The 14052-nt window shown below is 35.3% G+C and overlaps 1 protein-coding gene across 3 annotated transcripts in view; it reads left to right on the forward strand.

The window, feature by feature from the left end:
• The window catches only part of MC2R (melanocortin 2 receptor), a 30676-nt gene extending 25591 nt beyond the window's left edge, over positions 1 to 5085 (forward strand). For all 3 annotated transcript variants that reach the window (XM_074274307.1, XM_074274323.1, XM_074274314.1), the window contains exon 3: positions 508 to 5085. In XM_074274307.1, coding sequence (XP_074130408.1) covers positions 648 to 1604 — 957 coding nt within the window. In that variant the 5' untranslated portion in view covers positions 508 to 647 and the 3' untranslated portion in view covers positions 1605 to 5085. The remainder of the gene's footprint in view (positions 1 to 507) is intronic.
• Positions 5086 to 14052: the final 8967 nt, after the last annotated feature.

Consider the following 14052-nt stretch of genomic DNA (forward strand, 5'->3'; position numbering starts at 1 on the left):
AACACGACAGATTGACTAATAATATAGGTGATGGAAATTTTAAAGTCAGATGGAGGAGCAGAATTTAAAGGAAAGATAATTAGTTTCAGATGTATTAACTTTGATGTCCTACTACCAATTCCAGGGGAAAAAATGCCTGTGAAGGCTGTTGGAGGAAAGGGAAAAAGTGTGTTCTCCAGATTTCTTTCAGTACAGAAATTTTAAGATTCTAATAGTCTGGAACTTTTTAATATTTATATTGTTGCTATTTAGTTATTTGTGATTCTATTTGGGCTGCTGGCATACTTTATCATTTCTCATTTTACAGATAAGGAACTGAGACAAACAGGATTCAGTGACTTGCCCAGAGCCTCACAGCTAGTAATTGTCTGAAGCTAGATTTTAACATAGGAACATGAGTCTCCCTGACTCCAAGCGGGGCACTCCATCCAGTGCAGCATTTAGCAACCTTCGTTTATATTTATTGATCTGTTTTTGTGACTGGTATTTTTATGTATTATCCTTTAGGCAGCAGTATTTTTCCATCAAGTTCCCAGCAAGTGCTCCACTCAGAGGGGGTGAAAAGGAGCTATTCCAAGTATCACATCGATTTTCCTGAGAAATCAACCTTGAGTAACATCTTCACTTGAACACTAAAATAGGGAGAAATGCAGACAGATAGAGCTCATGAGTTGATTAAGATCCTGGGACATGGTGGCAATCCACCTGAAAATATCACTGAGAACTCTACAAATAATACAGACTGTGTTCCAGTCGTGGTCCCAGAAGAAGTGTTCTTCGCCATTTCCATCATTGGAGTTTTGGAGAATATGCTGGTCCTCCTGGCTGTTATCAAAAACAGGAATCTTCATTCCCCCATGTATTTTTTCATTTGTAGCTTAGCTGTTTCAGACATGTTGGGAAGCCTATATAAAATCCTAGAGAACATCCTGATCATCTTCCGGAACATGGGCTATCTCAAGCCTCGTGGAGATTTTGAAACCAGAGCAGATGATGTTGTGGATTCCCTATTCATCCTTTCATTGCTTGGATCCATTTTCAGCTTATCAGTGATTGCTGTTGATCGCTACATTACAATTTTTCATGCTCTGCAATATCACAGCATCATGACAATGAGACGTGCTATAAGCATCCTAGCAGTGATCTGGGCATTTTGTACAGGAAGCGGGATTACCATGGTCATCTTCTCCTATGATGTACCCACTGTCATCTCCTTCACTTCACTGTTCCCTTTGATGCTTGTTTTCATTCTGTGTCTATATGTGCATATGTTCCTCCTGGCACGGTCTCACGCCAAGAAAATTACTTCTTTGCCCTCAAATAGAGTGCACCCAAGAGCCAACATGAAAGGAGCCATTACACTCACCATCCTACTGGGCATATTTCTTTGCTGCTGGGCTCCCTTTGTCCTCCATATCCTCCTGGTGACATTCTGCCCAAATAATCCTTACTGTGCCTGCTACCTGTCAGTCTTTCAGGTGAATGGAATGCTGATTATGTGTAATGCTGTCATTGACCCGATGATTTATGCATTCCGGAGCCCAGAATTACGGAGTACTTTCAGGAAGATGTTCTGCTGTTCTGGATGCAAGTGTAATCATTAATCTTTGATCCAGAAGGAGCACGTAACTGATTTCTACCTGCCATTAAGTAGCTAAAAAGAGTCATGTGAATAAAAACCAAAAAGAAGGTCCAGAAGAAAGTATCTTTTTTAACTGACAGCATATGAGAATTTTTCCCATCTTCAAGAATACTGAGATGTCCACCATTTCACAGTCACTTATTCTTAAATTGTTTTGAATTCCCCAAAATAAAGGAGCACACACTGATGTCTTCTTTGTCTGCTTACTAACACTATTGGCCTTAAAAATCCCTAAGCAGAATAGCTCTTGCTTTGAAACCTAAATTTTCAAACCAGAAAATCTATTTTAGGGACACTCTGGACCCTGCTCCACCAAAGAATCAATAGAAGAAAAAAATATTTGTTTGAATTATACACTCATTATCATGATGCTTTTTTAAAAATCAAAACTGTCAAAGAAAAGAAAAAACATCTTGGAGTGAGAAGTCTTTATTTTTTTATAAAGATTTTACCCTGTATTCTTAAAGAGAAGTCTTTATTTATTATGAAGATTTTACCCTGTATTCTTAAAGAAACTAAGACAGTAAACAATTGTGAAAACAAAAGACATCTTATTAGGTAATAAAATTAGACACATAAAATAAAAATTCCCCAGTTATTAAGAGAGATTAAAAGAAAGCACAGCCAATGTAGAATTTACTAGAAAATTCTAGCATTTGGCTAAGTAAAGTAATTTAATTAGCCTTTTTTTTTTAATAGGTGGAGGACCAGTTCCAAAAGGAAATCCATTTTGTAATTGACAAAAAGAACATAGAAAAGTAAATTAAAGGGCAGGATAGAAAAAATGAATTTTAAAAAAGACTCAAGGGGATGGAATAAGACATCTGTATTCAAGTCAAGCCTAAGAATGCAAATTTGGAGAAACAAACAACCCAAAGCAAATATTTTTCTTATTTTATAATAGCATGTGAACATTTTGGCACTATGAGATCATATATTTGAAAAGGGAAGAAATCTTAGAGGCCATAAATTTCAACAGTTTCACTTTACAGAAAAAGAAATCGAGGCTTAGAAAGGTGAAGTTTCTTATCTAGGATCACAAAGATATTATGAAAATCTGAGATTATATTTGAAGTCAGTTCTTCCAGAATCTGAGTCCAGTGTTTTATCTCCTTTGTCAGATTGTCTTCCATGTGTTAATGTTTCCTGGAAGAAAGGAGGAATTGCTACCAGTGAGTGATCTAGAAAGTATTCAAAAGATGAAAAGACTCAAGATTATTACTATAGTTATGGCAAGGGCTAAGGGAGTTTCTATTTTAGTTGTTCCAGTGAATGGAGGAGTTAAATAAAAGGTAGTAGAAGGTTTATCAGAAGGAAGGAAAGTAATACAGTTGAGGAGGGTAAAGTTATTCAGTAATAACATATTTCCAAATGACTCATATTTCAAACTGGCTATTGGAATAATATGGGAAGTCACAGTATAAGAAAAGGTTTTATGACTTTTTTTTTTCTCTCAAAGGGCAGAAACAATAAATTTTAAAAATAGACTAAACTATAATACTTTATTTATTCTTTATCAAAAAGGCATGAAGTATTCCATCTAAATTAGATTTCACATAAATTATATTTCACATAACTAAAGCTTGCTCTTGTAAATGTGAAAAAAAATTTAAACATTTTAATATAAATCTTCACAGAATCACAAAAATTTAGATACAAAAGAGTCTTAAGGAAAAGGGAATTAAAACAAATATTTATTGTCTACTATGTGCCAGGCACTACACTAAATGCTTTACAAATATTATCTCATTTATCTTTAAAATAAAATTCTTAGATTATCTCTTAAAGCTTCAGGGACAATCTAATTCAATACATGCCACTAAGTAGTCATCCAACCTCCACCTGAAAATTTCCAGCAATGGAGAACACATCACATCCCTAGTGATGCCTTGTTGCACTTTGGGATAACCCAATGTTAGGACGTTTTCCCTTACAGGGAATCAAAATCTGCCTTTCAACAATTTCCACTCACAGCTGCTAGTTCTAGTTTTTATGACCAAACAGAACAAATCTAATCCCTCTTTCTCATGATAGTTCTTCAAATAGTTGAAACCACAATTCTATTTGTATAGTCTTCTGTAGCTTAAAAAACGTCAAGTTTTTCTAATCCATCCTCATAAGTAATGGATTGCGGCCCTTCAGCATCTTATTTATCTTTCTCTGAAAGTTCTCAAGTTTATAAATACTTTCTAAAATGTGGCTCCCAAAACTGAACACGATATCCAGATGGGATTATTTTGGGGTGCTATCTAGGTGCATTATGATTCATGTCTTTATATTAAATGGCTATATGCTTTGAAGGTTTTTAATGTTCTCTTTGTGTGTGTGTGTGTGTGTGTGTATTAAATGTCCTCCTTCACTCAGGTGATTGCTTCTTGCTGCTGCTAATAGTGTGCCTTTAGTAACTGCTATCTCTCTTCCAATTTGCTACTTCTAACTCCCTATATTTGGGAAAACAAATCACTAAGCTTATTAAAATTATCTCTAAATAGGAGAAAAGGGAACCCAAGAGCTTTTTCATAAGAAGAACTGAGTACTTGTAATTTTGTGAACTCAGTTTGAACTACTCAGAATTGGTTTTTACTTCAATTTTTCTTTGCAGTTGTGGAATAAATAACTCTCAGAAGAGTAATTGATTACATGTCTCCTCTGAACCTAGAAAAGCACTAAGTCAGCATCCTTTCAAGCATGGAGACAAGAAGCATCTATTTCTATCCCAATTCCTCTATTCTTCATTCCAGTCAGGGACAAACTTATATGGGCTACAAATGTTTCAACTATCACCATCATTACAATGCAATGTCAAAAAGGAAATCTGAAAAGTCAATATACTTTTTGGAACCTTTTAAGGGACATATTCACTATTACCCTTTGGAGTCAATTCCCTCAGACCAACTTATAGATGAATCAAAGTTTGGGAAAATAAAAAAATAGGAGAGGGTGGAAGAGAAGAGGGGCGGCATCAAGGCAGAAAAAATAAAGTTATTGGAGCTGAAATTCAGGAAGTCTTGGATTCAAATCCTCCCTCTAGTATTTAGTATTTTGTAACCATAGGCAAGTCACTTATTCTAAGTCTTAGGTTTCTCATCTGAAAATGATACAGTTGGACTAGATGGCCTCTAAGTTCCCCTAGGATCCTATGAAATATTCCCTCATACAGATAAATTTGTATCCTGATAATGGCAGCATGATTATACAAGTTCATGTTTTTGTTCTCTCCTTATCCACCTTAAGGGAGATTGACTCAATTTCCTTTGGTATTAACTTCTACTAGAGACTTGTTTGTAATGACACTGTAATGAAAAATAGTATTTAGTGAAAAAAAAAGTTTTATTTTTAATTTATGGAATAAATCATACATAAAAAGATGATTATATTATGTACAACTTGCTATTCCATATAATAAAGTTATCATGTAAATTTTTTTCTATTTTTTTCTTCCATCCCCCATCCTAGAAATGATGTATGCATGTATGAGTATGTGTCTTCATGTATATATATATATATACCTGTATGTAAAATCATTCCATACACACTTTTATTTATCATTTCCTTTTTTGGATACAGATAGTGACTTTTTGCAAAATGCATAATATTAAATTGTGTGCTATCTTTAAAGACATTACAACTGCCTTGGATTATAGTCTAAAAAATAACTGTCTGGGAAGCAGAACCAAGATGGCAGAGTAATAGCAGGGACTCACATGAGCTCTCCCTCAAACTCCTCCAAAAATCCTTAAATAATAGCTCTAAACAAATTCTATGGCAGCAGAACTCACAAAATTACAGAGTGAAACAATTTTCCAGTCCAAGAAATCTTTTAAAGTCAGCAGAAAAGGTCTAATACTCCAGGATGAGAGTAGGAAACAGTAGAGCACCGACTGGGCCAGCACAGCCCCTGCTCCTGCAAAGCAGAAATAGGCTTTGGGAGCCACTGAATCAACAGCTGCTGAGGCAGCTCTCAGACAACAGAAGATAAGGGGAGTCAAGAACTGGTTAGAAGGAAATTAGAGGGATTTCTTTGCTAGCATTGAGGCAGGATTTTGTTGCTTTTCCCATATTTGGATTTGAGTCACTGTCCTGGTATGGGGAAGCACTAGCACAACAGAGATTTCAGGGATCCTCCTCAGTTCCAGGACAAAAAAGAGGGTTTATGGTCACTCACAGACCAGAGTACAAGCCAGGACAAAAGTAAAAACACCTCTTTCTAGACAATACCATTTGGAAGAACTGAAAACTTACAGATCTCTAGAAATATCTCTGAAAATAGCTACACAAAATCTCTGATGTTTTGGACAGTGAACCCTTCAGTGTGGGAGCAGAACCCTACTTTAACAAAAAAAAAAATAATAAGTCAAGTAACGAGCAAACAACAGAAAAAAATATTCTGATCATAGAAAATCACTATGGTAGCAACGAAGATCAAAATACATGCCCAGAAGATAACAAAGTCAAAGCTCTTACATCCAAAGATTCCAAGAGAAATATGAATTTGTTTCAGGCTGTGAAAGAGTTTGCCTCAGTTTCCTTCTCCAACTCATTTTACATAGAAGGAAACTGAGGCAAACAGAGTAAAATGATTTGAGACTGGATTTGAACTCAGATATTCTTGACTTCAGGCCCTGCCCCTTTGTTTAAGATATAAATACTTGAGATCTTTCATGTTGATTTTATTTCCCTATCCTGCATTTCACTCACTGTACCACCTAGCTGTCTACCATCCCCTACTATTTCTATTCTAACCCTAAACCTCTCTCACTTCTATCTCCCCCATCAAATCCCAACAGGTCTCCCTAACTCTATTGCTTGCATATCAAGAAACACTTCACCCCTTCTAGTTCAGTGGAATTAAAGTCAATATAAAAATTGCTTCTAGGGATTAAGGAAAACTAAAGTGATTTTTTATAGAAGCTTAAGTTAGCCACTAAAGTATTTTGTTTGGCATTATGGCCAATCTGAGAGCACTGGTAAACTTACTTCTTTTTAACATCCTGCCAAGCCTCTATATATACCCAAAAGGGGAAAGGTAATAAGAGTAATTAAAACTAACCCTTCAAGAATACAGAGGGCCCTCTCCATTACAAATCTATTGAACTGAACTGAATCACCTCATTGCTGAAAAGAGTCCATCACATAATCCTGTTGTTGCCATGTAGTGTTCTCTTGGGTCTACTCAGTTCACTTAGCATCAGTTCATGCAAGAATTTATGAATTTAGCAAGAAAGCCTCATACTAAGGTATGATTTCTGAGATAAGCTATTGGAAAAAGTCTCCTGATTAGATTCAATTCTCTGAAGCCAAATTTTAGCAGGTTTTGGAACCTAAGTCTAATTTGAATACATGATAAATATGTCCTTCTCTAATTCTCCCAGAGAGTTAACCAATTATTTGATGGTTCTTAGCAGCTATGGCAAGACATTATAAAAGAATAATTACATTTTACTAAGGTTTTGAATACATATGACCTTTATTCTATTAAATGAAAATAGTTTGCATTTTACTAGTTCTTTTAAAAAGTTCCATGGATACATTTTATTTGATACTCACAAAACTTGTAGTTAAGAGCTATGGCTATTATCATCACCATTTTGCAAATGATAAAACTGAGGCAGAAAGAAACTCCATGACTTGTTCACAATAATTCAAGTCTGAAATCCATAAACCTTGACTCTATATCTAATGGTCTTTTCATTATATACTCCAGTTATCTCTGGCTATTATCTATTTCATGATGATAATAGTATCTCGTAGTATTGGTAGGCAGTATAAAAAGTAATTCCTTTCATCCTTAAATTACATATGGGTAATAGTCATAACAAGGACCGTGATAGTGACGCCAAAATCACAATCAAGATCTTCTAGCCAACCTTTCTAAAGCAAAACTTAAGGTGTAGGGAAGGTCTAAATGGAGAGGAAAGAAAAGTTTCATTTAGCTTTTTACCTGTGTAGCACTGACTACTGCCATCCTCGCTGCCTGTAAAGTCAGGTAGGTAAGAATTTACCCTTCATCCCTAGGGCTTTGCAGTACTTTAAGGGATATGAGGGATTATCTAACCTCTCTGCCAATAGCTCCAGACCCGACACAGGTGCTCCTTTAACTGTAGGAGGTATTCCTCTGAACTCCAATTCCATTTAGCCACTAACAGATTAATTTTTGCACTGAAATATTCACCTAGAAACTAAAACAGAACAGAAACAAACACATTAGGCTTATTTTTTCAGCACAGGGGAAGAAGAATGTCCTTTTTTTCTAACCAGTTCAGCTCATAGCACCTGTGCTTTGAATGAACTAAGCACTTTACCCTATGATTAAGGCAAGAGTGTGTCAAAAGAGACAGACAGTCAGAGAGAAAAATACAGAGGGTCAGACTTGCCAGATTTAAAGATGTAGGCAAACAATCAAAGAAAGCTTCATCTGTACGTGTGGTAGGACACAAATGGAAGTAACCTAAATGTTAGGTAATATGAACCTTCTGCAAAGACCCTCAAAGTACCTCTATATTTGGAAGAGTAGTCATGTCCAGAAAATCCCAGGTTACCCCTGTACACTTAGTTATATAAAGGCATATTGATTGAGCTTACAAAATTATAATGTAATGTTCTTCCCCGTCCTACTACTCCTGGAGTCAACCCAGCCATAGACTGACTAAGCCATACTTATCCCAGAGGCTATAATTATTGCTTGACTTCTGCTCCAAATGAGCTTAGCTACTGATGTAACCTCTTTCCTTATATAAGGAAAACTTTTTCCCTAGTCTGATGGTTGAATAAGCTTAAGAGACTGTCTTTCTCACTTTCAGAGCTGAAGTATAACCTATGGGTTATAAGTTTTAAAATTGCAGCAGAGCCAATATTTCTAATGGGAAAAAGATAAGCTCTTTAGCTGAAGATTATAACTAAGTCCAAGAACGGAGAGCAGTAAAGAATAGCTATAATGTGACATGATACGCACATTATATCAATAACAGGACAGTTGGCAGATCAATACATTGACATCACCAGATGTCAGCAGCTCTACAGTACCGAAAGTGTGACTTGCCTTTCCATACATGTCCTCACCTTACATATTCCTCACATGATTCCTATATATCAGACATGTCCACAAAGTGCCTTCATCATTATTTTCCTCATGTATACGCCCTTCCATTCATGTGCCCTCCATTTTCTGTGTGCCCTTCACATCATTTCCTTATACATATTCACTCTTTACACCAATATAGTGATATGTATAATTGTAGATGAATATATCCCAGGTGTATGGGGGAAGGGAGAAGTTATTAATTTTCTTATTATGCTGCTTCATTAAATATCTCAACTTTGAATTGTGTCCTCTGGCTACTAAAGTTAAACCATTAATGGGTATTATGTATTATGCATGCAAAAAAACAAGATGACCTTGAATATGTAATAGATGTAATTTTATCAGCATTAAGGATAATCACATGTAATAGCGGATGCTCCAAGGACTACATAAAGTATTTTGTAGTTTACAAAGTTTTTTTATTTACATTTCTGTAAGTAGGCTATGCATGTAATGTTATCATTTTATAGACAAGGAAACTGATACTCAGTAAATCTGAGTGACTTGCCCTAGTGACTTACTAATATCTGCTGAGACCCAAATCTTATAATTTAGCAATTTGATGACACAGTGGATAGAGTATTAAACTTGGAGTCAGGAGGACATGAATTCAAATCTGGCATCAAATACTAAAATAATGTATGACACAGGGCAAGACATTTAGTCTCTCTCAGCCTCAGTATCTTCATCTATAAAATGGGGGCAATAATAGCTCCTCTTCCGTAAGTTGCTGTGAGATTCAAATAAGATAACATTATTTGCAAACACCGAAACACTATATAAATGCTAGATATTGTTATTACTATTTTTAAAATGAAGCAAATCTGACAAAGAATAGGAAATTAAGAGAATGCCCATGGGGAATGGCTGAGAAAATTGTGCTAGATTCATGTGATAGAATACTATTGTGCTATAAGAAAGAAGATCAGGATGATTTCTGAAAAAAACCTGTAAAGACTTACATAAACTGATGCTGAGTAAAGTGAGCAGAACCAGAATAACATTGTGCCCAATAATAGCAACATTATGCATTGATCCACTATGAGAGACTTACCTCTTCTCAACAATATAGTGATCCAAGACAATACCAAGGGATTCATGACAGAAAAGGTTGACTACATCTATAGAAAAAAAACTATGAAGTCTGAATGTAGATCAAAGCACACTATTTTCACTTTTTTGTTTTTGTTTTCCCCCCTTTTATTCTTTTTCATCTTTCATAACATAGATGGGAAAATATTCTCATAATATAATGTAAAAATATGTTTAATGATTGTACCTGTGTAACCTATATCATATTGTCATTTTAAGAAGAGGGATAGATGGATACACTAGAAGAATGTGGTAAAAAGGATAGGCACAAAAAATTTGAAATTCAAAGTCTTATAAGAAATGAATGTTGTATATTTCTACCATGTTTAACATATTGAACTATTTGCCATATAGGGGAGGGCGTGAGAGAAGGGGAGGAAAATTGGAACTCAAGATTTTGTTGAAGAATTGTCCGCACATATGTTTTGAAAAAGAAAAAACTGTAATAAAAAAATAAATGAATGTTGAAAACTATTTTTACCTGTAATTGGAAAAAAATAAAATCAAGTCTACCAGAACTTTTAGAATAACAGATATAACCAGCATAACATCTCAGGCAGGTTAGTTGTACTGAATAGTTGTTTAATCAATTCCTATGTTTAGGCACATGTTGCTGGGCATAGATTATTTAATAAAAATATATTAGGACTTCTGAGAGTTAAGAGGGTAGAGTAAGCAGCATATTACCATAACTCTTCCATATTTACCTCCAAACAATCACAAAATAGCACTTCAAAACAAATCCTGGAACAGCAGAAAACCAGAAAAAAAAAAAAAAAAGAAACTATCTTTAAGCCTAAGAAACTTGAAAGATTAAAACGAAAGGTTTGTCTCACTCTAGGACAAGAAGTATCCCAGCTATCCAACAGCAAGTTCCATGTCAACAAATCAATGGTAGAACATGATTCCAAGGATGGGTGGAACAGGCAAACACCAACACCAGAGCTCCCCACATGCCATCTGCAGCCCCTGACACAAGAAGCCTGAGATGGAAGCAGAACTCAAATTTAAAAGAAAGAAAAAAGATAAGAAACAAAAAGAAGAAAAAAGAATCTGACTATAGAAAGTTATTGTTGTTAAAAAAAAATGAATGCCAAAAATTGTCTTGACTTGTAATTGGAAAACATAATAAAATACTATTTTGAAATACATTAGAAAGTATTAGAGGCGCAACATCATGTCTTGTGGCCATTGTTATATTGCAGTAGTTCTTAAGTTCATTAGGAACTTTAAAAATAAATTGTATTATATCTGTATATAAGAAACTGGATAATGAACAAGAAAAGGGAGTACTGACTAGGAAAAATGAGAATATTGAAGGCAAAGTGGCCATTTCATAATTTTTCCCAAAACAAATTCTCCAGTTCCTCCCTGGTGAATGGCATTAAAAAAATGAATCCAAAATGTTATTTTATTCATAAAGCAAAAGGGAAAAGCAAGTGTTTCCTGGGAATGTCATATGAAGAGATCGGACTTGTTCTCTTGGCTGAAAAGAACAGGATCAAGAGAAATGGGTGGAAGATGCAAAGACAGAAATCTGGGACTGTCAAGAAAATTTTCCTAACATTCACAACCATTCAATAGCAGAATCAACTACCTAGTCTCTTCTCAGTGGAGAACTTCAGGCAATGTGTTAGTGTCCATTTGCCTGGTATATTGTCATGGGGATTCGTTTTTCAGACATGAGTTGGATTAGGTGATTTCTAAAGTTCCTTGCAACTCTAAAACTATGATTCTAGTTGGAACTAGAACCGAGAGATGCTGTGATAGAAACTCCTCCTTCTCCACAATATTCTGTAACAACAGTTGGGGATTTGAACAATTTACAATATATGAGTAAGAATGGAATCATAGGATTCAGAACTGAAAGATACACTAGAAGAATGTGGTAAAAAGGATATTGAGTTAACACTTACAGAGCAGCCTCAGTGCCTTAAGAAGTCCATCTTTCTCCTATGCTGATATGAATGTTTTCTATTTTCTAGAATGGTTTGGTCATCCCAGACACTCAGAAGCCATGACCCTATAGTAAGTTGCAGCTAGAGATTGCCTCTAGCCTTTCCTGTGCAAAACTGCAGAAATTATGTCAAGGGAGACTTAAGGATTAAATACCACTTGCAATTATTTTTTGGGTTTTTTTGTTTGTTTGTTTTTTGCCTGAAGTCGTTCACTCTCCCTGAAACAGAAATTGGATCAGAGGTTCTGAGCTACTAATAGCATTTGTTGTAGTATCCAACAGTTCCAGCTTCAAATATAACTAATGCATTTAGCTAATACTTAATACCTAGTGAAAAGCTCTTTTATAAAAAGATAGTGATCTAAAGTTGACAAACCCTTTCCCACCCTTCTCCTTTTCTTCCTCTCAGCAACAATAGGTGTCAATTCAGGGAAATATCAGGGAAATAACTTCTCTTTTTTTTTCCCCTCTATCTTGTTGGTAGTAAATCATAATACAGAATTTTCTCCATATACTTCTTAGCAATAGATAATTACAGAGAATACAGTATTTTCTCACTATACTCCCTCTCAGCAACATAATGTAGAGCAGAATATTTTTTCACTATACTCAGCAGCAAATAATAATAGAGCTTAGCAGCATGTCACAATAAAGAGCACATATCCACACATACACATATGCTTCTTATTTCTATCAACAAGTCAAAATAAAGAGCAGAATATGCTCTCTTAATACTGATTATTCTCAGCAGCAAATCATAATGTAGTAGTGAGCAATGTATGCTCTCAACTCTTTCAGAAGCAGATAACAGTAGAGAGAGCACTCTAGCTTTATATTGGACAATTAATTTTGCTGAAAAAATGACAATGTAGAGGAAGAGTTATATTTTCTCTTTGATATATTTCTGAAATCTGTACTCTTTTCATCTAATAATGTGCTTCCATTCAACATTCTTTCCAGCTAGATTCTTTCCAAGAAAAACTCATTATTTTATGGGTAATAATTTGGCCCATAATCATAGAATAGTTAATATCATTTAATATGGTACCCAATTTTCCCAGTTATTAATCCAAAGGCCCTTTAATTCTTCATTTTTCATATATAAATCACTGCAGCAGATTGAAGTCTCCAACCACTTTAAAATTCTACATGTTTCATGTAAAAAAGCAAATGCTATCTACAAATGGAACTCTTAAGCAAACTTGAGTCAGCAACTGCTTCTCGGTAGAACTTTGAGGTGATTTATAAATGTCTCTCCATAATGATGTTTTTATGATGTCATACACATTGTTGGGCATGAATATAGATAATAAGAATTAGCAATTATAAGGTCATGGGTCAACTTTATGAAATCTGACATCACTGGACTGATTGTCTCCATTCTCAACTTTCCAGGGGAAAAATTACTACACTCATTCTTTTTACCAAAGGTATGGCTGGCTGGGTGCCTGAAACAGCTAAAAGTATCAGCCACACATATGGTAGAAGCAGATGGTCTAGCATGAAGAGTTGGCATGTCACCCACTGACATGTCAGCACAGGATTATCAACCTCTGCTTGAGAACGTGTTCTGATTACACACAAGGAAACAAGAGGAAGAGACCTAAAAGAATCAAGATCTTGAATCATATCTCTTTAAAATGCATGCTGTCCCTCCTGAAGATAATTCAGCTCTATACCTGAATCCCGATTAGTGGTGGGAATTAAGTTACAGTGAACCATCCACAAAATCAGCACACTCCATTTGTGAAGCAGCTCAATGGGGTAAGTACCATAATTAATCAGGTCTTACAAAGCAATAAACCCAGCAGAAAAGGGAACAGCCCTCATTGATGAATCTCCACAGCAGTAATATTGTAGGTTTCTTTACTTACTCTAATGGTCCAGTTCCTCAGGGATATTGAAGTAGAGGTCTTTTTGTAAGTACCACTATTCCTGACCTCCAGCAGGCTCAAATTCTCCCAGATGTTCCTCTCGTAGGTATGTGTATGTTCCTTTTTCCTCAGTCCAACTGAGACAGGGGATATAGTTTTTTCTCCCAAAGCAGAACAATGCTAGTAATTAATTTTTAAAAGTAAAATAAAATAACTTTCATAGGAAAGAATCCAAGAGAAACATCCCAGTCTTACTGGCATAGGTCCCAAATATATTAGATTTTACATCTATCTCCAAAGAGGAAAAATGTATAGTTTTCCCCAATAATAACAGAAGTTTCATTTCATTGTCAAGTTCACACACATCCTTTACCTCCAATTAATAAAGATAATTCGCCACAGACCC

Source organism: Sminthopsis crassicaudata, chromosome 1 (assembly GCF_048593235.1).
Source record: "Sminthopsis crassicaudata isolate SCR6 chromosome 1, ASM4859323v1, whole genome shotgun sequence".
Taxonomy (NCBI): Eukaryota; Metazoa; Chordata; class Mammalia; order Dasyuromorphia; family Dasyuridae; genus Sminthopsis; species Sminthopsis crassicaudata.